The 24,837-nt window shown below is 40.0% G+C and overlaps 1 protein-coding gene across 3 annotated transcripts in view; it reads right to left on the bottom strand.

The window, feature by feature from the left end:
• The window catches only part of DLG2 (discs large MAGUK scaffold protein 2), a 2,692,860-nt gene that overhangs the window by 2,091,941 nt on the left and 576,082 nt on the right, over nucleotides 1-24,837 (bottom strand). For all 3 annotated transcript variants that reach the window (XM_043992745.1, XM_043992737.1, XM_043992735.1), the window contains one exon: nucleotides 19,696-19,770. In XM_043992745.1, the coding sequence (XP_043848680.1) occupies nucleotides 19,696-19,770 (75 nt within the window). The remainder of the gene's footprint in view (nucleotides 1-19,695; nucleotides 19,771-24,837) is intronic.

Raw genomic sequence — 24,837 nt, forward strand, 5'->3', positions numbered from 1 at the left:
CAACTCCAGTATCTTTGCCAAGAAAACTCCAAATGGGGTCACAGAGAGTCAGACACGAATGAAACAATCCAACACCACCACCCCTGTTTTCCTGTTTAACAGATGTACCCAGGCTCACATTGCTAAGAAGTGTGTGCTCCATGCTCCAGCTTCAACCCAGGTCTCTAAGGCCTTTGTTTCTTTAAAGATACTGTGTTGGGGGCAGCTAGGTGGTGCTGTGGTAAAGCACCGGTCCTGGACTCAGGAGTACCTGAGTTCAAATCCGGCCTCAGACACTTGACACTTACTAGCTGTGTGACCCTGGGCAAGTCACTTAACCCCCATTGCCCCGCCAAAAAAAAAAAAAAAAAAAGGTACTGTGTTGCCTCTCACAATAGTCTAAGTATTTTACTTCCCCATCAGCAGCACCTATTTCCCAGGTCCTGCCCTTGGCTTTATGTGCAGGTATCACTAGATGTAATGGGCAGCATAGGCTCTTAAGTACCTGAAAGACAGAAAGGCTTTGGCTGGTGTTCCAACAAAGGCCTAGAGCTCTGAGGGTCCTACTTTCTGTGCTTTTTAAACAACAGCTTTTCTTCAGGGCTCATGGACATTCAGTTCTAGCCCAGAGTGCATTTCTACTTCTGAGGTATAAATATAGTTCAAGTTCTCAGTGAAAATGCTGACCACACCTAAAGAACAAAGGTGTGTGACCAAAGCCATGATCTAAACAAACTGACTGGGGAGGGGGGGTGGGCTGTGGGGAAGGGGGGGGGTAGCAGTCTGCTTTACCCTGAATAAATGAAAAAAAAAAAAGAAAAGATAAAATAGATAATTTAGCCTGTAGCTAGGTGGCTAAGTGGATAGAGCACTGGCCCTGGATTCAGGAGACCTGAGTCCAAATCAGGCCTCAGACACTTGACAGGTACTAGCTGTGTGACCCTGGGCAAGTTGCTTAACCTTCATTGCCCCGCCCCCCCAAAAAAATTTAAACCAAATTAGATTTCATTGACTCAAATCAACAAGTATTTATCAAGCCCCAGGCACTGCTCTAGGCAACAGGAATACAAAGACAAAAAAGGAAACACACCCTGCCCTCAGGGAGGTTCTATTCTACTGGGGAGGAAACATACATGAAATATAGATGAAATAAAAGTAAAATTATTTCCAAGAAGTTTACCTTGTACTGAGGAGAAATAATACTTACACAGTTAAGTAAAAACTCAATACAGAAGTCTTTGGTGATACATCAAACTCAATCTCCAGGCTGAAAGAATTCTTTGCCTCTTTACATTGCCTTAGAATATTTTGAAAATATCCCTTTGAGCCATATCTCTCTTCTTTGCATTATACTTATCTGTGTACACAACATTTTGCACTAGTAAAGTGTAAGCTTCTTGAGGATAAGAACTGACAATTTCATTCCTGGGACTTTAAGCACTACCTTTAAGATGGTTATTGAAATTCATTTGATTGGAGGCTTTCTTGCTTATTCCTTTTGTTGCCGAAGTCATATTCTTTTTCCATTAATCCAGATCTCCAGGGATGATTTCCAAGTTGAAAATCAAAGTGTGGTTGCCTGATGAAAGACAAGGGCTCCAAAGAATACTGTACCATTAAATCTCTGGGTCAGGTGCCATTAAAAGGTGACCTCAGGTCAATGTTTTCCAAAATGTTTTGTCACAGTCCTGCAGAGGGTTATGGCTGCCAGGAAATATCTATTTTCTTTTGTTCCTCAGTGCCAAAAGTAGAAACTTAGATGGAGGTGTGGGGGTCAGGGGTGAGCAGGAGAAGTCCCTGCTATTGCTTCAGAGATGGCCTGATTGGAATAGCTACCCTCACTTGAACTTTGGAAAAGTCTGCCATGCGTTCTATTTAATGAACCAGACCTGAGCTACAAATGAGTGTTCAATAAAAAAGACAAATGGAAAGTAGACAAAAGAGAATTTAAAACAAAGCATTCCTTACCCCCACACCCACCAATTTAAATCCTAGATCAATGATACTGAACAAACCATTTTGCCTCTCTAAAACTCAGTTTCCTCATCTATAAAATGAAGGTGTGACTACCACACAGGGGTCCTCCAACCCATGGTAGAGTGGCTGGAATATTGAAGATGGTGTCAAAAAGACCTAGGTTCATATCTTGCTTCTGACAATTACTCATTGGTATGATCATGAAAAAGTCATTTCACCTCTTGATAATGGACCAATCAGTTTCTGTTTCTTGATCTGTAGAATGGGAATAACAGTACCTGCAAGATCTGTATCATATGATTGTCATAGTGAGGCTCAAATAAAAATACATATAAGGTATTTTGCGAACCTTACAGCACTAAATAAATATCAGAAATAATAATAAATAATATAGTAATATAATAAAACTAAGACATAATTATAATGATAATAAAAACAGTCTTAATGTATTACCCAAGTGTAAGATGCTACTGTGTCCATAACCCAAACTACGTCTTTTAATCAGTAAACAGCATCAAGTTCAGGTTGTATGATGTAGTTAACACCTTCATCATAAAGGGAGAAACTGTTACCTATTCTAGCACCCTCCAGCTAAGAAAAACTGCCCATTGAGAGAGGTAAATGTATAGTGAGGACACAAGTTAATCCTTTAATGGGCAGCTTTAGTGTACTTTGCAGACATCTGAGAGGTCACCACACTGAAGCTCTCTGCTTCCTCCCTTCCCTTCTCATCTATTTTCCCCATTCTTTTATTGGATCATGGATTGAGGGGCTTGGTGGGGTGTGAAAGAGGATAACATCATGTCCTTACATTTCTTACAATTCTTCTTGTACTTGAATCCTCTGAAGCACATTTGTGTCTATATGGAATTCTTAAATATCAAGGGAAAGATAAATACCATTTATAGAACTGAATTTAAATTAGTTGATTCAACAAGTGTTTAATGTGTACCTTTCTGCTCAGCACTGTGTTAGGCACTGTGGAAAAAAAAGAAAAGAATAAGTTATGAGCCTTATCCTCAAGGGGTTAAAATTTCAATTTGGGAAATACTCTCAAATTGGAAATAATAAAGGAATGTGAGGCAACATGATTGAGTACCTACATCCCTCAGCTGAGTTCAGGTCCCACTTCTGACCCATAATAGCTTTGAATCTGGGTGAGACAATTAATTTCTTAGTGCCAGGTACACCTGCATTGGGAGAGGGATTTTCCTCACTGAGAGTTCCCTGTTCAGTCACATTTCAGATGTATCCAACTCTCTATGACCCCATTTGGAGTTTTCTTAGCAAAGAAACCAGGGGGTGATTTGCCATTTCCTTCTTCAGCTCATTTTATAGATGAAGAAACTGCGGTATGAAACATTAAGTGACTTGCCTAGGGGCACATAGCTAGTATGTGTCTGAGGCCAGAATTGAACTCAAGAAGATTCCTAATTCCAGGCCCAGCACTCTATCCACTGTACCATCTAGCTGCCTGAGAGTTCCCCACATCAATTAAATTATAGTCCAAGGCTGGGAGTATGGAAACCTTGTGGAAACCTGGATTTGATTCCCTGACCCCATAGTTGATAGATGATGTAATCACAGAAGGAAAATTGTAGAAAACAGAGGTAATGAGGTGTTAATTTGTTAACAAGGTGTTACCACCCTGGGATATTTTTTATAACATGTGAACACCTCTTTCTCAAAGAATTAAAGGGAACAGCCTCACTAGGTGAGCAAAATCTGGGACTCACCTTAAAAAATAACTAAGCTCTGGGTGACTTTGAGAGATCCAGGGAGTGAAGGTCAGGAGCCATCTCTGAAGAAGACCCCTTGGTGTGTGGAAAAAAGGGGGAAATCGCTTTTGCCCAACTAGATATGTAGTTCTAAAGCTCAGCTATTTCACCACTGCATTGAGCAGTGAGCAGAGACACACACTCTAGACAGATACATATGTGTAGGGACAGGCACCCAGCAGACAAACTCCAGACAAAGATACCTAGAGGCAGTCACTCTAAGGAAAAAGCAGCTTCCATTGGAAGGATATTTGGCAGAAAAGAAGAAAAACTACCATGGACTCAGTGTAGGGCCAAACCTGCAATTAGAACTGAATTGTAAAAAGTATCAGGTACTGGGAACCTAACTGCACCTTCCTACCTCCACCTCCAGTAGAGACTGTACCTGGGGGAATTTATGAAAACTTCTCCTAGAGAAATTTGACTACCTGACCCTATAGTATAAGAGTAGCAAGTAACCTTGACCACAGATGTCCCATATATGTGTGTCTCATTAACATTTTTCTGCCTGCTTTCTTTGTTTGTTTTTCGGGGCAATGAGGGTTAAGTGACTTGCCCAGAGTCACACAGCTGTTAAGTGTCAGGTATCTGAGTCTGGATTTGAACTCAGGTCCTCCTGAATCCAGGGCTGTTGGGTTTAGCCACTGTGCCACCTAGCTGTCCCTCTCTGTTCTTCTAATGGAAGTGCTATGTATTATTGAGGAGAAGAGATGTTTTATGGCTATTTTTCTTCCATTTGTTCTTAATGTCATCTTAGTAAATGTCTTTGCTAAGAGTCACTTGTGTCCACTGGCTGAGTATTATTAAGAAATATACTGCTGAGGGCTCTTGTGTTATATTAATAGGAGTATAGCCTCAGAAACTAGCTTTGTGACTGTAGAAATATTTTTGATGACTAGGGTTAATTTGGGGCTAATCTGACTGGGGTACTTAATCTGGGATTTGTGACTGACTGGCTATCTGACTGCTATTAATTTAGCATGGGCTGTTTAAAAAGTTCCACCACCCTGCTCCACTCCCAAATTGATAAGCAAAATATTAAGAAGCCTCTTGATCAAATAATCAAAGCAGAGTTTATTTATGAGATACTATTTATAATTAAGACTACAGGGAAATAAAATGTACAACCTGACTGCATTCCTGGGTGCTTTCACCTGCTGCCCTTGGAATTTTTTCAATACAATAAGGACCTTAGCCACCTCTCTCCTCAGGGTATGTTACACTTTCCCTGCTCAGCTACTTTCTTCTAACTCCTCTTAATCTTCACTTTCTCCAACCTGTACCCTGTGCTGACCGCTTCTGTGCTCTCCGCTGCCTCCTGGTCAGTCTGTCTGTCTGTCTGCTCCGTCAGTCTGCCCTTTGCCGCCTTTGCCGCCCCTCTAATCTTGCCTGTCTCTCAATCTTGTCCGCCAGCCTTTCCTCCTTGCTCCTAGTCCTGTGTTACTGTTCGTCTCCCCCCTTCTAATCTAACTCCCAGGTCTATATATACCTTTTCTTCTCTCTACTCAAATCTAGGGGCTTCCTGCGCCCCCACAGACCAAGCTAATCCTCCAGCCAGGGCTCCAGCTGGTGGTGGGGGGTGCGCTTGAGCCTCACGTGCTACCCCAGAGCCCAGCCTGGACAAGCCCAGGATCTCTCAGATACCTCCACTCAGGTCGGAGGGAGCTGGGGGCTTTTTCCCCCCAGCTGTCTGACCTGGAGTCTTGTACAGCCCACAGGGCTTTTTATCTCAGCTGAAGCAGAGGGGGAGGGTCACCAGCACCTCCCACACAGAAGAGACCCTGAGGGCCTAAGGCTTTCTAATCCCAGCCTAAAGGTAGGGTCCCCAAATCAAAATAAATTTCCACATGACCCAAGGTAAGTCACTTAACCCTGTTTACCTAAGTTTCCTCATCTGTAAAATAAGCTGGGGAAGGAAATGGCAAACCATGGTAATATCTTTACCAAGAAAACCCCAAATGGGGTCACAAAGAGTCAGACATGACTAAAACAACTCAACAACCAAATAGAACCAAAGGACACTTTAAAACTTGAAATCAGCAGACATCCTCTGGGGAATCCAACTTAAGGATATAAGTGCCAAGTTGAGGAAGGAGCTCAGAGAGGATGCTCTACAGTCATGGATGTATATGTGTATACATACATATATATGCATATAATATGTATGTATGTATTTAAACCTATAAAAAGTGAAAAGAAGACTAGATTTTTTTTAAAAATCTGTGTTTGAGTCCCAGACTTCCCATGTATTACCTGCCTGACTTTGGACCTGCCACTTAAATCATTATGAGCATCAGTAGTTTCCTCATCTATAAAACGGTACTAATAATATCTATTCTGTTGCACATGTTGTGAGGATCACATGGGACAATGCATATAAGACACATTATGAGCATACAGGGCTATAAAAATATGAACTGTTATAAAGAGGTAGCAGGGTGTTATGAACAGGGGGCATGACTTGTACATAGTGGGACTCTGAATTTCATTCTTATGATCTTACTATCATTGTGACCTTGGGCCAGTATCTTTAGCACTCTGGGCTCCTTTATATAATGAGCAAATCAGACTTAGTGCTCTCTATTTAAGGTTCCTTTGTGCTATAAATTGTATAATTCTTTCAGCAATGTAAGAGAGTAGATCATTAGTTAGATGACATTGTACCGATTCTAAATATCATAGAAGCCACAGAGATTTGAATGCCCATGATCTGTTCATGGGGAAAAAAAAAATTCCTGGCAGGAAAGTCTTCCTTGTATTGAACTGGCATCCCACATCTGGCAATTCATCACCAACAGAATCCTCAGGAAAAGTCAGGGCATATGGGGTCTGATTTTAGGCTTCATTTTGTATTCAGAATATCCCACGAACACACACCCTAGATGACAAGGGAGCCATAAGGAGATGCTTGCAATGTGCAGTTTGTGCTGTGGCCTTCAAGATGTAGTCACTCAGAACAGCTGCTGCTCACCATGCTCAGATCTGCAGAAGGTCTAAGAATAGTCACCAACACCTAAATGAAGCAGCACTTGATGGTCTTGGTGTGTGCCTCTAACAGCATGAAATAAACAGGAACATGGGAGGCAATGAGAGGAACCCCAGGAGAGTTCATCGATCTAGCCCAAGAGAGACATTTGCCGAGTTTGTTTATAGAAGTGAGGATTGAATTCAATGATGATTGCATTGGAGTAGCAGATCTATAGTCAAACATATGTTTGAGAGGAGTTTCAAACACTTGGCATCCAAGTGGATTTAATTCCTCACCCCACCTCAGATACTTTTCAAAAATATAAACATGTAAGGTAAGTGAAATAATGCCCTGGATCGTTTTAAACAATGTAATATCTGGATGAAACATCAATCAGTCAATAATATACCAATATTTGCATGGAACTTTTAGTCAGAAAGACCTAAATGTGAATCCTGAATCAGACAATTAGTAGTTGTGGGATCCTGGGTCTCATTTAAGTTTTCTGTGCCTCAGTTTCCTCATGTATAAAAATAGGCAATAATTGCACTTACATCACAGGGCTATGAGAATCAAATTAAATAGAATACATAGAACATTTTGTAAACCTAAAAGTGCTATATAAATGCCAGCTATTATTATTATTAATAATTATGTTATATTTACTATGCACCTACTATGCATTGATGTACAAACACAAAAATGAAACAGTCCCTGTATGCAAAGAGCTTATATACTAATGAGGAAGATATAACACAAACATATATAAGTATAAACAGAATAACTACATAGTGAATGGCTTTTTGTTATTGTGGAGTTGTTTTTAGTCATGTCTGACTCTTCATGACTCCATTTGGGGTTTTCTTGGCAAAGATACTGGAATGGTTTCCCATTTTCTTCTCTAGCCCATTTTACAGATGAGGAAATTGAGAAAATAGGGTTGTGATTTACTCAGGGTCACACAAGCTAGTGTCTGAGGACAGATTTGAACTCAGGTCTTCCTGACTCCAGGCCCATGCTCTATCCACTGGACCACCTAGTTGCCCCAATGAATAAATACAAAGTGGTTAAAGACAAGACAGTTTGAGAGGAAGGTCCTAGTGGTTGAGATAATTACTTAAAGCTTCATGTAGAAGACAGAGCTGCTTCTTGAAGAAAGTGAGGTATTCTATTAGGCCGAGTTAAGGAGTGTCCATTGTAGGCATGAAGGCTGGCCAGAGGCACGAAAACAGGAGAACAAGTGTTGTGTCTGAAGTGCAGAAGGAAGGGTGGCCAAGATATGCTCTTAGCAAATAACTTTTATGTGATTATAGAAAATTAACCACTTTTTTCCCTATATGAAGGAAACACTTTCCAGAGGATAAAAATGAGTACATGGTCTTTGGATTGAGCTGAGCAATGGGATGGTGTCATCAGTTAGCTACATTTGTGATGCAGCCTGTGGCCTTTAATATTAAGAGTTTTCAAAATGTTGTGTTGCTTGTTTGTTTGTTTCTCTAGTATTGAACTATAAATTTTTGACTCGAGTTACACTTATAGAGCAACTTAGAGATCAATGAGATCAATGAATTTCAGCCATTTCCCTACCTCTATTCTCTCCTTTTACTTCATCCTTCCCACACTTGTCAAATTAATCTTTTTTTTTTCTTTTCTCTCTTTTTTTTTGCAAGGCAATGAGGGTTAAGTGACTTGCTCAGGGTCACACAGCTAGTAAGTGTCAAGTGTCTGAGGCTGAATTTGAACTCAGGTCCTCCTGAATCCAGGGCCGGTGCTTTATCCACTATACCATCTAGCTGCCCCCAAAATTAATCTTTAAACCCAGAATTGACCATGTTACTACCACTTAAGACATGTAAATGGCTCCCTATTGCCAAATAGGGCCATCAGGGAAAAGCTCTGTACATTTAACAAGACTATATGTATGTGTATGTGTGTATGTATATGGGTATGGTTATTGTATGGGTATTTCATGTATATGTATATATGTATATGGATTGTATGTGCATGTGTATTATATGGGCATGAGTATGAGTAGGGGTGTTGTATGTATATTATATATGTATGTTGTATGAATATGTGTATTGTATGTATATGTGTATTGTATGTGTATTATGTGGCTGTGGGTATTGTATATGTATGTCTATTGTATGTGGATGTGGATGTGTATATATAGTGTATATGTATAAAACTGATATACATATGTGTGTGTGTGTGTGTGTGTATATATATATATATATATATACACACACACACACACCATCTTAGAAAATCAAAGTCCAGATATTGTAACCTGATATTCAAAAACATCTACAACCTGAGTCTTTACTACTTTCTAGTCTTCAACATCCCATTTAAGGAATGAACTTTTTTGGAACAAAATCTTTTAAAAGTATTTTATATATGGCACTGCCTTTTTTTTTTAGTGAGGCAATTGGGGTTAAGTGACTTGCCCAGGGTCACACAGCTAGTAAGTGTTAAGTGACTGAGGCTGCATTTGAACTCAGGTACTCCTGACTCCAGGGCCAGTGCTCTATCCACTGCGCCACCTAGCTGCCCCCCTTTTTTTTTTAGTGAGGGTACTGCCTTCTTAAATAGCATATATAGATATATAGAGGGCATTTCAACCACAATGAATAGACTAGACTTTGTCAAATAAATGTCCACCTTCTCTACCTAGAGACAGAAAGGAAGCACAGTGGATAGAGTCTAGAGCTCAGACTCAAGATGACCTGAGTTCAATCCTGCCTCAAATACTTCCTTGCTGTGTGATCCTGGGCATGTCATTTAACCTCTGTCAGCCTCCATGAGTATAATAATAGTACCTACCTTCTAGGGTTTTATCAAATGAGACAGGATTTATAAATCTCCTTGCACAGTGTCTACCACATAGTAGGCACTTACTGCATGTTTGTTTCCTTCCTTCAAGACCCAACTCTGACCTCTTCCAGGAAGCAATTCCCTAATTGTCCCAACTAGGATTGATTCTTTCCTCCTCAAATCTCCCAGACTCTGCATTTGACCTCAAATTCAAACTTACAGTTATGGGGACACAAGTGACAGGCATCCCCCTAAACAACTAGCAGTTTCTTAAAAGAAGCATCTCATTTCTTTCATCTTTCTATCCTTAGCACCATGAACAGTTGCTTGAACACAATAGATGATTATTAAAGGTGTGTTGAATTGACTTTTCTTTTTGATGCAGGGTTATCATTAAACTCAACATTTAACATACTATGCTATAATACAGCAATCTCAGTGGCAATTAGGGTACGTAGTACCAGAGATGTAACTAGCAATTTTGATGCCTGGTATAAGCTACTGTGTTCATTTGCTTCTATATCTTGTATATGTAAACTGTTCCAATGATGAACATCTCTATTTTTAACACAGTACCAAATCATTTTGATGATTACTTCTTTGTAATATAGTTGAAAATCTGGTACTTCTTTTCTGCCTATTTTCATTACCTCCCTTGAGATTCTTGACCTTTTGCTCTTCCATATGAATTTCATTGCTATTTGTTTAAGTGAACCCTTCTATCAACTTTTTAAAGACAAATGCAAATAACAGGGAACCCTACCACTCAAAGCCCAGAATAATGGGGAGAGGGGAGGGCAGGGCAAGGAAAAACCTCGGGACATTGACCCCGTAAAACTGTTGGTAAGGCTGTCACTGGGGGTAGAGGGGATTAGAGTACATCTGGGCTAGATAAATCATAGGGTTGGGGGCAGAGAGAGGTGAATGAAATATACCATATAGTAGCATTCTATATGAGTGAATTATTCCTACTAGTTAGTTACTGTTCCATTTTTTTCTGTTCTTAAGAATGTATAAGTATTTTAGGGGCTTTCTAACATGTGGCACCCTTGGACAAAGCCCAAATTATCCTACCATAGTTATAGCTTCGGGAAGGATTATCTGGCCCAATATTAAATGATCTTAGCTTGCTATTTAATTTTAGTTTTTATGTCTAATTTTTATAGTTCTGTGTCTCCTTGTTCACTGACAGCCCATTCCTTCTCCCCTTTTGGACTTCATGCCTCTGCTGTAGTCTCACCCTAGAACCTGAGGTGTGCTCAACCTAGAACATCCATCTGTCACACAAGCACCCTTCTACCACTCCCCAAATCTCCATTTTGGTACAGGCTGGCCAACCTTCACTCCTCTCCAGGCTGTGCTTCTGAGAATTTGAATTTTACCACCATCTTTCTTCCCCACCCCACTTTTGTGTTGTGTATCCTACTATTAAAATAGAATCACCTCGAAGGGAGGGACTGTCCTTTTTGTTTATATTCATAGTCCCAGTATTTAGCCTAGTACCTGGCACATAGTAAGTGCTTATTAAATGTTTGTTGTCTTGCCTAGCCTTCTCCTTGCTGCTGATGTCTTTTTTCTAGCAGCATGGCTTTTTCAACCTTCTGCTTGCTATTTCTAGTGTTCCATGTGCTGGGAAATGAGATTGCCAGGATTGGTTAGCAAAGTGTGAAACAAGAGTGAGAAGGATCTGAGTAAAGGCTTAGTTAGAGAATTTCCTACCAAAAAAAAAAAAAAAGTTTTGGTGAAAGATATTTATGACAGACTTTGGCCACTCATGTTTTTTGTTTGTTTCAATCTTGTATATAAAGTTACTTATATTTGTTTCCTATTAAAATGTGAGGTCCCTCAGGGCAGGGATCATGTTTTTGTCTCTCTTTGTATCCCAAATGCTTAGCACACTGCCCGGTCCATTAATAAATGCTTATTGAAAGAATTACTACAGTTGTCTCTATGTAAGCCACATCTCCCTACAAGAATGCAAATGCCACCAGGACAAAAGTGGTGTACTTGCTGCTATATCAATTCCACATATCCTCTCAAGTTCTGCATACTGTATTTGCCGAATTTGCCAATCCAAGATCTTGGCTGTGTCCCTACGAGTTGAAGCTACTGTCTAAGGCTATAACTAAGGACATCATTTCAGATAAATGACCTCCAGCTAATGGAAGCATTGCCATCGATATTCAACAGGGACAGCCCCCCTTTAGGTCACAAGCTCACAGACTAAGAGCTTTAAGAGAACCCATGGGTCAGCTAGTCTAACACATTGATTGGAAGATTTCCCATGAACCTTTCTCTGTGGGGAAAAAAAATTCTGGATATGCTACAGGTTAAAAAACTATTGAGCAGTTTTGTTAAGATCTGTATATATCTCTCACACAGTAAACATTATGCTAGAGATTACAGCACTATTACAGTACTAGCCCCCTCAGAACTTCCTGCCTTTCCCCTCCTACAGTAATGGAGGAAAAAAGGAAAAGAGATAGACAGAGACATAACAACAGAGCACCCACCTGACTACTTTACAGAACATTCCCCAATTTTAAACTGAGGACAGAACAAAACCTGGAGACCGCTAATGCTTCAGCTCTGCCCCATCCTTCATTACTTGGCAGAATCCAAAGCAACTTTACTGCAGAAGAGATTTTTAGACTCAGAATCTGAAATGATATATTTTGAAGAAGGCAAGCCCTCAAAAGCAATGTCCTTGGTGACAGGGCTGATGACTAAGACAAACTGATTCCTGGAGGATGGCATGAAGTTCACTCCAAAGTGCCCAAGGTACAACCCTATTGATGCACAACAGAATAACAAAGAGTTCTCTTTCCAATTCAGCTCAAGGAGCACTTCTTCCATGAAGCTTTTCCCTAATTCCCCCTCTACCTCCTTTATGTTACCGCCTGCTTTCTATTTACCTTAGATTTCCCTTTATATTACATATATTTTACATGCATACATTTTTGCTACCAAATTTCCTGGCATTGTAAAACTTTTTTACATTAGAGACTAATATGAGTTTCAATGGAAATGACAAAGAAGAGGCCTCTGACCATCTGCTTTGCTGCTGCACCCTAAGGGCCATGGAACTTTTCCACCTGACTTGGAGCTGGAAACTTCCATTTGTGTCGTCTCCCCATCGCAATGTGAACTCCTCTTTGAGAGCAGGGATATTCTTATTTCTCTGTTTCTATCTCTGTGTTTAGCAGGGTGCTTTTGTATATAAAAATAATTAATAGTTAACTAATTAATTAATGCTTTTGTTTTATTCATTCGTTCCCAACCCCATCCCCCACAGAATTAAAGCTCTCTAAGAGATTCCTGAATTTTCCACTCTGAATTCCAAACACCTAGCCCTGTGACTGATACATAGTAGACACCTAATGAATGTTTCTTGACATTGATTGGATCCTAAGAAGCAACTGTAGCCCCATTTGTTAGGCCCTGCCTTCCCCTTTTCCTGTACATTAGACTCCAAAGAACAGCTGTGTCCTTTAATCCAAAGAGTGTCATAAGAGAGGACATGGAATTTTTCTAGGAGATTGGCTTCAGCTCTCTTTCACGGTGCTGTTAGGCTGGTCGTGGCAAGATTTTCTTCATCTTTAAAGTGAGGGGGAAAAAATAAAGTGAGGGGGTTAAATTAAATGACTTCTAAGTTTTCTTCCATCTCTAAATACAGTTATCCCAAGTAGTGAACCTAATAGGATACATCTCAGGTTTCTATGGCTGTTCATCTCATTTCCTCTACTGAACAATGAAAATAGACAATTCTCTCCCCTCAGCATCTGAAAAAAGCATGTCCCCCTTAATCCGAGACCCTAAATAGGGTAGTCCCCCAAGGCTTTTCCCCTTGGCTTACTTAGTAGAGTGGGATCAGAGATCTGGACCTGGAATTTGTAGCCTCAGATATCTACTAGCTGTGTGACCCTGGGCATGTAACCTTTGTTTGCCTCAGTTTCCTCAAATGTGTAGTTAGTATAATAATAGCACTTACCTCCCCAGGTTTTCATGATCGGATGGGAGAATCTGTAAAGGACTTGTTAGCATGGTGCCTAGATCATCCATAGTAGATACTTAATAAATGTCTTTTGACTGACTATTCCGTTTATGCCCTCCCAGTCTTACACTTTACTCCCCTCCACATATGCCATATTTCAGCAACATTGGCCTCTTTTTTGCTCTTCATATAAAACATTGCATTTCCCAGCTTTCTTTTCCTTTCTGTGGCTGACTCCATGGAATGCACATCTGGGATGCCATACAGATTCTGTAATGCAGGTCAAAAGTGGCATCAAGTCCACATGGGCAAATGCAAAGAGAATATTCTAGTTCCAACAGCCTCCCTCTACCCTTTCTCTTATCTGAACTTATTGGTCCCATATAGACAGCAGTAGTATAGTGAAGTAAGCAAGTCTTTTTTTTTTTCAGACTACATCATTTTATTAGTTATTTTAAAGAATAATTGATTGCTTGATTCTGTCGACCCTCACTCTTACAATGGAAAATAAGAGCATTCAAGATGTGGAGGCTTTCTTATTTTGAAAGCAAGTCTTGAAACCATGATGATCTGGGTTCAAGTCTCACCTCAGACACATACTGGTTGTGTGACCCTGGACAAATCAAGTCAAGTACTCCAGGCAAGGTCCAGTCCCTATGCTATCCTGGCCAAATAGGATAATAGAGAGAACGCTCATTTTTTTTCAAAAGTTCTTCCTTATCCCAGAATAATGCTTCCCCTCCAAAAAAAAAAAATATTTCTTCAATGCTTTATAGTTCACTATGTACTTTCCTCAACAAAACACCTTGAGGTAGAGAGTTTAAGTATGATCTCCAGATCTTATAGATAAGGTAACTAGGAGTGGAAGGGGGAAACTACAGTGACTTACTTTTCTGGAGGGACCCAGCGGACAAGTGTGAAAGTCAGATTTGAGAGCAGGGATTTGTGACTAGCAATAGGTTGTGGGTTTTTTTCCCTCTCTCCCTATCAACAAATTTCATCTCTATAAATGTGATTAATGTATCTACCTAGCCTTATTTGTATATATGTAACTTTATGGACATCCCACACACACTGAAATGGATTTGTAATTTCATAAAGTTGGGGATCTCAAGCAATGAAGACTGCAATTCATCCATGCCTTTTTTTCCTTTGCAACCCTTGTCCATAACCTCCCATAATTTTATCAAGGGTGTTATTGTGTTGGCTGCCATCCTTACTTTCCTCTAACATTGTGAAGGTACCATTGAAACCTCTTGTCAAATAACTGAGCCATTTTTTCTTCTTATCATACAATTCCCTGATAACATTTTACTCTTGTTCTTCTAGGGAGTTCTTCTCTGTAGCTCCTCCAGGGAAGGGGAGAAGAGAGAGGAAGGGACATGGTTAGGTGCTATTATTTTCTCCATTTTAGAGATGAGTAAACTCAGGTTAAGAGAAGTTAAATGATTTGCCCATTGTCACACAACTAATATATGTCTAATGCAGAATTTGAACTTGGTTCTTCCTGACTCAAAGTCTAGCTCTCTATACCACCCAGTGTGTCTCCTCTCCTCTCCACACTTTTCCTCCCTTCTCTTCTCCTCAGCTCCCCTCCCCTTCCATCTGCTCTTTTCTCCTCTTCTCACTTTCTCTCATACACATATTTATATTAGTCTTATCATTTAAAAAACCACCTTCCTCACAACAACCCTCTGAGATAGGTGGTACAAGTATAGTTGTCCCTATTTATGGATAAAAGAATTGAATCCCAAAGGGGCTAAGGATTGACCACAGTCACAGAGCAGGAAGACTGTTTTTGCAAATGAAACTGCAAATCTATTATGTGCAACTTACTATTTCTTTTAAATATATAATAAAGTTATCCTGTAACTTTCTTTTCCTTTTTTTCTCTCCCCGCCACCCCTGCCACTGCCCTAGAGATGGCTTCCACTAGAAACAAATGTGTGTGTGTGTGTGTGTGTGTGTGTGTGTGTGTGTGTGTGTGTGTGTGTGTAAAATCATTCTGTACATACTTCAGTTCTTTCGCTGGATGCAGATAGCAACTTCCTTCCCATGTCCTTTGTAGTTAATTTAGGTATTGATAATAGCCAAAATGACTTATTTGATCAAAGTTGTTCTTAAAACAATATTGCTGTTACCATATGCAATGATCTCTTGGTTCTCCTTTCACTCATCCTTATAATTCTTTCCATTATACCACACAATTCACAATTCATATCCTACCTACATGCTGCAACCTGTCATGCCAAATGGACTATAATTGCAGTTGGGTGCCCATTTAGGACCCCAGACTATATAATTTTCAGGATGCCCCCCCCAAAATAAGATCATTCAAAGATGTCCTACATCCTTAGTTTTACATTGTTAATGTTGGTGATGTGAGAATGTTATCCTGAATAATGAGAATGATTAGAATATCCAATGATTAAGGTGAGTCTGGAAACAATGACCCAGGGAGAAGAGCACCAGGACATATTTAGCTCAATGGGCCTGATGCTCACAGGCAAAACAAAGAGACAGGCAGATATGTTATTGTTTTTATGTCAAGCCCCCACTAGAATTCATGCCGCTGAAAGAAGAGCAAGGGCTGTGTGTGGTTGCGGGTTTTGTACACCTTATGATATGTTTAAAAACCAATAATAACTCTAACATAATAATCAAGACAATGGTCATCAACACACTGTACCAACTGACAACAATGCGAGGGCCTTGGTCTCTACCCTGGTAATGTGTGTCTATTTGTAAGAATACGCTGAAACAGTGAGAATTGCTACAGAGCCCCTCGCCTGCTTTTCTAATAGAAGCCTCTGTTATTGATTTTTCCATTTAAAAAAAAAAAAGATGTGACATTCATTATATGAGAGACATGATGGTGGGAAATGTTAAAAATGATGTGAATGAACTAGAAGAAAAATTACTCTGGAATATACCAAATGCCACATTCAGGGACCTGGCTGCCTCACTACTGCTACTGTGGCCCATATGGGAAAATAGGACAGTGTCCTCTTCCTGGAATCCTCCAGAGAGGTGGTATTCCTGGAAGGATTTCTGAAGTAGTCTTCCTGCTGTAGAAGACAAAATCATAGAATCTCACAGTTGGAGGTGATCTCAGAGCCTGGTCAAGTCCAACCTTGACATGCATAAGCATCTTCCCTGTACAACTTGCCAAACAAGTGTTCAACCTAACTCCACCTAGAGTGCTCTAATAAGAGAGAAACATGATACTGATGATGATGATGACAACTATAATTATTATTATAAACACTTTTATATAGTACTTACAATGTATCAGGCATTCCCTGTGATAGATACTTTACAAATATCATCTCGTTGGATCCTCACAACAACCCTAAGCGGTAGCTGACATTATTATCCCCATTTTGCAGATGGGCAAAGTGAGTCAAACAAAAAGTTTACGTGACTTGCCCAGAGTCACACTAAATATCTGACTGTCTTTGAACTCAGGTCTTCCTACGTCCAGGTCCAGCATTCTATCCACTGCACCACCTAACTGTCCCATAATATAACACATGACATGAGAGATCTGGTGATGATTCTAAGGATACCACCACCCCTATGTGATCTTTGGTTCCCCTATGAAGGAGGCAACTAGGTGACCCAGTGCAATGTTGGGTTTGGAGTGAGGAAGACCTGAGTTTGAATCCTACCTCAGAGACTTAATAGCTCTGTGACTCTGGCCATGTCATTTGTCATCTCGGCCTCAGTTGCCTAATCTGTAACATGGAGATAACATATGTAAAGGGCTTTAAAACCTTAACATGCTGGATAAATGCTAGCTGTTGTTGTTATTATTGTTGTTATCACCATCATCAGTACTGTAGTTGTAGGTTTGTTACATGGAAGAAAGATTAGATTTACTCTGCTTTATTTCAGAGAGCAGAACACGGAATAATGAGTGGAATTCATAGGGAGGTAGTGAATAAATATCTTTGGATGGATGGATGGATGGACAGTTGGACAGATGAACAGAGGAAGGAATGGTTGGATAGATAAATGGACAGCCTTCCATATTAAACACAAATTATGATAGAATATTAGACCTAAAAAGGGACCTTAAACCTCACCTTGTCCAACCTACTTTTCTTCAATCAATCAATCAATAAATGAATTAATGAATGAATGAATGAATAGCTAGATAAATCAATAGATAGACAGATAGATAACCTGAGATTTAGCAGAGAGGTAATTAACTTATAACTGCACAGCAAGGACAAACCCCGAAATTCCATTTCATTGCTTTTTCCATCATACCACACTGCTTCCTTCCTTGTTCATTCTCATCTTTGTATAACTTTGAATATGATAATCCATTACATCCAGAATGCCTCTTCCCCTCACTCTCCCTATTTGTAGTCTTCTGTGTCTTCAGAAAGTCTCTTTGAAGGTATATCCTCTGGGAGATCTTTCTTCTCCTCATTTTGATTGTTTTTTCACTTAAAATCCCCTGGAGGTGTTCATCACATTGTTCACTACACAGCATTGTTAAAGAAGGGCAAATAGAGAGAATTCAGAAGATCACAGAATTTCAGAGTTGCCAAAGTCATTAACACACATTGAGTCCAACCCATAAACATAAAACAACTCCTACTTTAACACACTCTACATATCATCATCTTGCATTTTTCTGAAGATCTTCAATGAGTCAGAGAAGTTGAAATTCTCAATAAAATGGTCATGTACATTGACAGTGCTTAAAATTGTTTTATGTCCCTTTGAGAGATAGCACCTGGAGGTCAAAAATCACAGAAAGATCTTGGCTTCTTAAAAGTCTAAGATGATGTATGTCCAAAGACTAGAGTCACATCAAATTCTCAGGTTCTCATTGTTGGCTCAATCTCCCCTCCTTTGTCCCACCCCACTCCCACCTTGAGCATAGATCTGCCCTTCTAGAACCAAGACAAAAAAAATAACAAGAATCAGTAACAATCTTCTCAGTTAGTAATAATTGGGATGGAAAAGAAAAGGGAGATCCAAACTCATACTCAGAGACAGAACAACTAAATTTAAAAGGATTTATGCCAACACCAATTACAATGAATGAAACCTAAGAGGAACTCAGTGAATGGTATAGCTGATAATGAGCTAAATATATAGCAAAAGGCATTAGGGAGAGTGAACATGACAAATTAGAATACCAATTCCATGGAAGAATTCAAATCCAGTTCCCTTCACCCTCTACCATTGGTGCGGCTTTAGATGATTCAAGCAAAGCAAAGAATACCCCTGAGACACTGCCTCAAAACCCTGTAGTAGCATCCAGTAAGAGCCATTCATAGACAAAAGCATCAGTCAGCTTCATGGGCCTTGCTCAGAGTCCACAAGCAAGAAATTCTAGAATGCACTGCCCTAAATCACCAACAACCCAGTTCATAGGAAACAAGTAGTTTACCAACAACACAACCACATTGTGCAAAGGAATAAATCACTGCTGCTCAATCCACCCATTTGACTTTGACTTTCACAGCAATCAGAGAGAAGTGGGCCACTCAGACCCTTTCTCCACCTGCTCTGAGGCTCTCTGTAGAAGAACAAGTTGGGGAGTACAGAGAGGTGGGACATCTGGTATCTATTCCTAGCTCTGCCTTTGACACACTGTTCCACCCTGGGCAGGCCTCTGACTCCCTTTGTCTTTAGGCTCCCCATCTGTAGAACAGGGATAATAACACGGTACCTATTTGTTTCTAAGGCACTTCCAGATCCTCTGATGAAACACTACACACAAATGCAGAGTTGGTAAGACTATTATTAAACCAGGAAGACTTGAAAATTGCAAATCAGTGTACTCGTCACTATTAGCCTATCAAAGGGAGAGATGACAGTGAAGTTCCCCTCTCTGCTGTCTCTGATATCAAATATTGCTGATATGCAGGCAATTCAGGGGAGAGAAAAACCAACACCCATCCATTTTAATGACCATCCAATTGAACTCATCAATAGTCCATTTAGCTCAACTAAGCCCTGCTTCTATTCCTCTGTCTCAAAAAAATTACAGGATTCTCTACCGTAGAAATGTACGATACATTATCTTCTCATAATATATTTACTCTCCTCTCCAAAGCTTCACTTCTCTTGCAGAATCTCAAGAAGTCACCAGGAAGGCTATGAGAGCCCTCAGCCTTCTGCCTCATCAAACCGGGAATCAAAAATCTCAAACTTACAGTACAATGATGGACAGGCATCCAAGCAGGGGGTTCCACTGAACAGTTCTGGGCTGGGCATTTTCCTTGGTTGTGCTAAAAAAAAAAATGGAGGGGGAGAAACAAAATTACCATACATCCATATAATGCGTGCAACATAAATCTAAGCTGACATTTATAGTTTGCATATTTATTACCAAGTTTAAAAAGGTTTCTGTTATCTGGGCCTTTGGCCCCTGTCTTCCTCTATTTATGGAGGAGGTCAAGTGAGAACAAAAACAAAGAACAGAACCATAGAAACTCAGAGCTGGAAGTGATCTTCAAGACCTAATCATACCTCCACATTTTATTGATAAAGGAATTTCATACCAGAGAGGTGAAGTAATGCACCCTCAGACTGAAAGGTCCTTGGGAGTATGGACTATGTGGGGTTTTTTAACCTTCCTTTGCATTCCCAGAGTTTAGCCCAGTATTTAATGCATAGGAGGCACTTTATAAATGTTTGCTGACTGACTGACTGACCATGGTGACATAGATAGTTGAAAAAGGAATTAAGATTAGAAACAAAAGGATGAGACATTCTAAGCTCTTTGATTCTTGCCTGAGTATCCTAATTTCTTTAAGTTTAAGAATTTGCTTTGACTTTATGGAAGGCAATATGCTACATTAAAAAGACTTCTGGGGGGCAGCTAGGTGGCACAGTGGATAAAGCACCAGCCCTGGATCCAGGAGGACCTGAGTTCAAATCTGAACTCAGACACTTGACACTTACTAGCTGTGTGACCCTGGGCAAGTCACTTAACCCTCATTGCTCTGACCAAAAAAAAAAAAAACAAACTTCTGGATTTACAGTAAAAAAAAAATTTAGAGTTCAAATCCCATTCTGATGCTTTCTACAAATAACAACTAGCATTTATATAGTAAAAACAGTTTACAAACATTATCTTGTTTAATTCTTAAAACAAACTTAATAGGTAGGAGCTATATTATCCCCATTTTACAGTTGAGAAACCTGAGACAGTTGGAGGTTAAGTGACTTTCCTAGGGATACAGAGCAAGTCAGAGGCAGGATCTGGTCTTCCAGACTCCAGAGGCCATCACTCTAAACACTGAGCCACCTGGCTGCCTATAGGACTTTGAAACAGTCATTATATTATTCTGGTTTTTTGTGGGGGTTTTTTTGTTTGTTTTGTGTGTGTGTGTGTGTGTGTGTGTGTGTGTGTGTGTGTGTGTTTTTGCAGGGCAATTGGGGTTAAGTGACTTGCCCAGGGTCACATAGCTAGTACATTATATTATTCTGAAATGAAGTTTCTCACCTGCTAAATTAAAAGATTGATCTAGATGGCCTCTGAGGCCCTTTCTAACTCTAGAACTATGATGCTAAATATAGATATTCTAAACTATGACTTCCTCGGGGACAATGATGTTGTCATCTGATTTCATCTTTGTGTCCCCAGTAGCACCCATGTCGTAACATCCCTCTGCCAATGCCAACATGCACATGCTTAGCAATAGTCAGTCTTAGCAAGGTGCCAGGGGCACTGAAAAGTTGCAGTCACCCGTCTGGCCCATGGAAGGAGCAAAATCCAGATCACTCTGTCTCTGAAGCTAACTTTTTGCCCACTATGGTGGAAAGAACAGATCCTGTTAGCCATGCAGATAACAGGTACTTACTATAGGTTTCCTGTATTGAACTGCATTGAAAAGAGTTTTGACCTAGGGTAAACTCATCCAATTTGGCTCTTTTATGAAATCTTCTTTGGGAATATTTTCCTAATTCTCTTGGGCCCATTGGTAATAAAGTATGACTCTTTTGAATTTAGAATTAATGCTTGTCTTTTTTTCTGTATCATCAATGATCTTGTCTTCCTTTCACTTTATGTTTTTTCATTTAATTCAATTCAACATAACATTATCAAGCTCCTTCCCCCAAACAGACCCCTGAGTAAATCCTGAACCGGATTAAAGTGTAATTGAAAAAATGTTAACTAAAATAAACAAAAAATATGATAAAACACAGATGATGTTAATTTGCAGCTTTCTAAGTCAGTAAGCAGCAGGCAGGCATCCATTCTGATTTTTTTTTTTTTTTTTGCTGGGCAATGAGGGTTAAGTGACCTGCCCAGAGTCACACAGCTAGTAAGTGTCAAGTGTCCAAGGCTGGATTTGAACTCAGGTCGTCCTGAATCCAGGGCCAGGGCTTTATCCACTTCACCACCTAGCTGCCCCCATCCATTCTGAATTTAAATCTCTGTAATCTAGTGGAAATAGGTGGTGAAGTGGCTAGAGCACCAGACCTGGAGTTAGAAAAGTCATCTTTCTGAGTTCAAGTCTATCCTTAAACACTTACTAGCAGTGTGACTCTGGTCAAGTCACTTAATCCTGTTTGCCTCAGCTTCTTCATCTATAAAATGAGCTGGAGAAGGATATGGCAAACCACTCTAGTATCCAATACTTCTTTGCCAAGAAAATCTCAAATGGGGTCACTAAGATTTGTACATAGCTGAAAATGACTGAACAAAGGTACTGGAAAGGCTACAGTCCTTAAAAAGAATTTTGAATTCTGCTTCAGATACTCACTTGTTCAGATAAGCATGAACAATTCACATCCCCTCCCTGAGTCTCAGTTTTCTCACCCCCAAAACTAACACCTATCTCACAGAGTAGTTAGTTGTATAAGGATCATATGAGATGAACTATGGAAAGCACTTTGGAAACTTTAAATGTATTTAAATATCAGTTGTTACGATGATGATGATGATGATGATGATGGAAAGCTCAGTGGGAATTATATGTTGTACCACTGGATTTTTTTCTAAGGCATCAAGGAACATTAGAATTGACAACTATGACATATAAAAAGTTCAAGAGACATGGTTTCTGGGAAATTAATCATTTTATTAACCATGCTAGCAACAATTAATAAACATAGTCAGCGGGAGTCCAGAATGTTAAAGATCCCTCATGGAAAGCACTCATTGTTTATATGCCCTTGGAAGAATAGGCATTCCTGAGGATGGAAATCACCTCTGATTGGTTAACAAGTAGTGAGAGAATGAATATTATAATGAGAGGTGGGCTTATTCTAATAAGCATCTGGGGGCCTTGACTCTGATCACTCAGCCTTGGTCAAAGAGACTTATCTCTTATCCAGACTACCCCTGCCTAGGGCAATCTAGACAAAAGGGTGGGGCAACAGCTCCCACCCAGGATCTTAAGGCATGTTCCCAGGGGATGTGGGCAATTTCATCCATCAACAAAATTCTTCAGATGCTGGCTTGGCCTAGTAGAGAATGAAAATCTAGGCAGGGAAAAAATAAACAAACCTGGATCTCCACCATAATTTGTTTTTAAATAATCATTTCTCTCACTACTAATAATCCTCTCTTGCTAAAAAAAAATTATATATGTCCTTCCATATTCTTTGCCATGCCTAGAAGAATTTAGGTAACTGAGTATATTTAGAGGACTCCTCATTAAGTATGGATTGAACTAGATGCCCTCTGAGGTCCCTTTCAATTCTGGGAACAGATAGTTGTTATTGATGATGGTGATTAGAAAAGGGTTTTGTTTTGTTTTGTTTTGTGTTTTTTTTTGGGGGGGGGGGCGTGGGGGTTAATCCATCTCTAGGCATTATGTTTATACTTAAACCAAAATATAAGCTAATCATATGGGACCATGCTCAGAGATCATTAGTGATTTAGCTATAAGATTCAAGAAATACATGCCCTGTAGGATGAGGGGTTGTTCTCTAAGTGACAGCTTAAGCTAGATAAATGGAAGGAGCTCATCTGCATGCAGAGCCATTCCTAGGCTGCTGGGAACCCTCCCTCCCCCCCACCCCCATCCTCTCACTCCCACACACAGCCAGCCTGCTAGAGGCAAGTACTCCTGGAGGCTGAAGGGCAAGCCTTCCTTCTGTGGCTCTGCCAGCTGATTCCAAAAAAAGCTCTGAGGTTCACATTCCTTTCTTCATTCATTCATCCAACAAACATTTACCTCAGGACCCCTGCCACCATCTAGCACCTCCCTCAGAAGAGACTAGAGCTGGCTAGCTGGCCACAGCAGCACTCTAGATTTTGTCTGAATAGAAATGGGACTAGAGAAGAGGGGGGGGCACTGAACATAACTTGTCCTAAACTGAACCCTGCCTGCAGTGGTTCAGTCGACATGATTCTGAGACTGTGTGCCAATCTGCTTGCACCCATACAAAGAGGCAAAAGGGGAAGAGAACACTAACTCAACGAATATATATATAAATACCTATGTAGATTATCTATGTGTATATATAGGAATATGAAAGTCTATCTCTACAATACAAATGTGTGTTTGCTGCAGATATATGATTTCATTAGCAGAATCTCCCAGAGGAGGCAACTCCCTCTGCTAATGAGTGTAGGCACCTTCTGTGCAATTTACAGTCTTTGTTTTCTAGTCTTAGAGTTTATTTATAGTTGCCTGGGTACACAGAGAGAGGGGTTAAGCAACTTGCCTCAGTTTCACAAAACTAGTATATGTCAGAAGCAGAATTAATACCCAGAACTTTCTGACCCATAGGGACAGCTGTCCTTATTTTTACCATATTTTTGTTTCTGTTGTTGTTCAATGGTGTCTGACTTCATGAGCCCATTTGAGGTTTTCTTGGCAAAGACACTGGAGTGGTTTCTTTCCCCAGCTCCTTTTACAGATGAGAAAACTGAGTTAAACAGGGTTAAGTGACTTGCCCTAGGTCATACAGCTAGCAACTGTCTGAAGCCAGATTTGAACTCAGGAAGATGAGTTTTCCTGACTCCAGGTCTGACATCCATGGTGCCACCTCCTGCCCTTTCTCTAATTTGCTTCCCATGTAATCCTCAGTTTCACCCTACTGTGATATTATTGCTTTTTTATTTGTATTCTGACTAGGCTAACTTAACAAGAAGGTTGCAAGGGGATGGGAATGGGAGATATCTGTAAAGTGTTTCTAGAAGGAAGATGCCAAGTGAATAAATCCACCTATCTCTCTGATAAAAAAGACGTGATCATCAAGAGATTTATTCCAATCCCAACTCCTAAGTCACTTCCCCTCTGCATCCTCTGCATCCCACCTTTAAGACTCTGTATCTTCATCTTTAAAAATGAGGAGGCTGGATGAGAAGATCTCCTTAAATCCTGCCCAGCTCT

The sequence above is a fragment of the Dromiciops gliroides genome, chromosome 3, assembly GCF_019393635.1.
Source record: "Dromiciops gliroides isolate mDroGli1 chromosome 3, mDroGli1.pri, whole genome shotgun sequence".
NCBI lineage: Eukaryota > Metazoa > Chordata > Mammalia > Microbiotheria > Microbiotheriidae > Dromiciops > Dromiciops gliroides.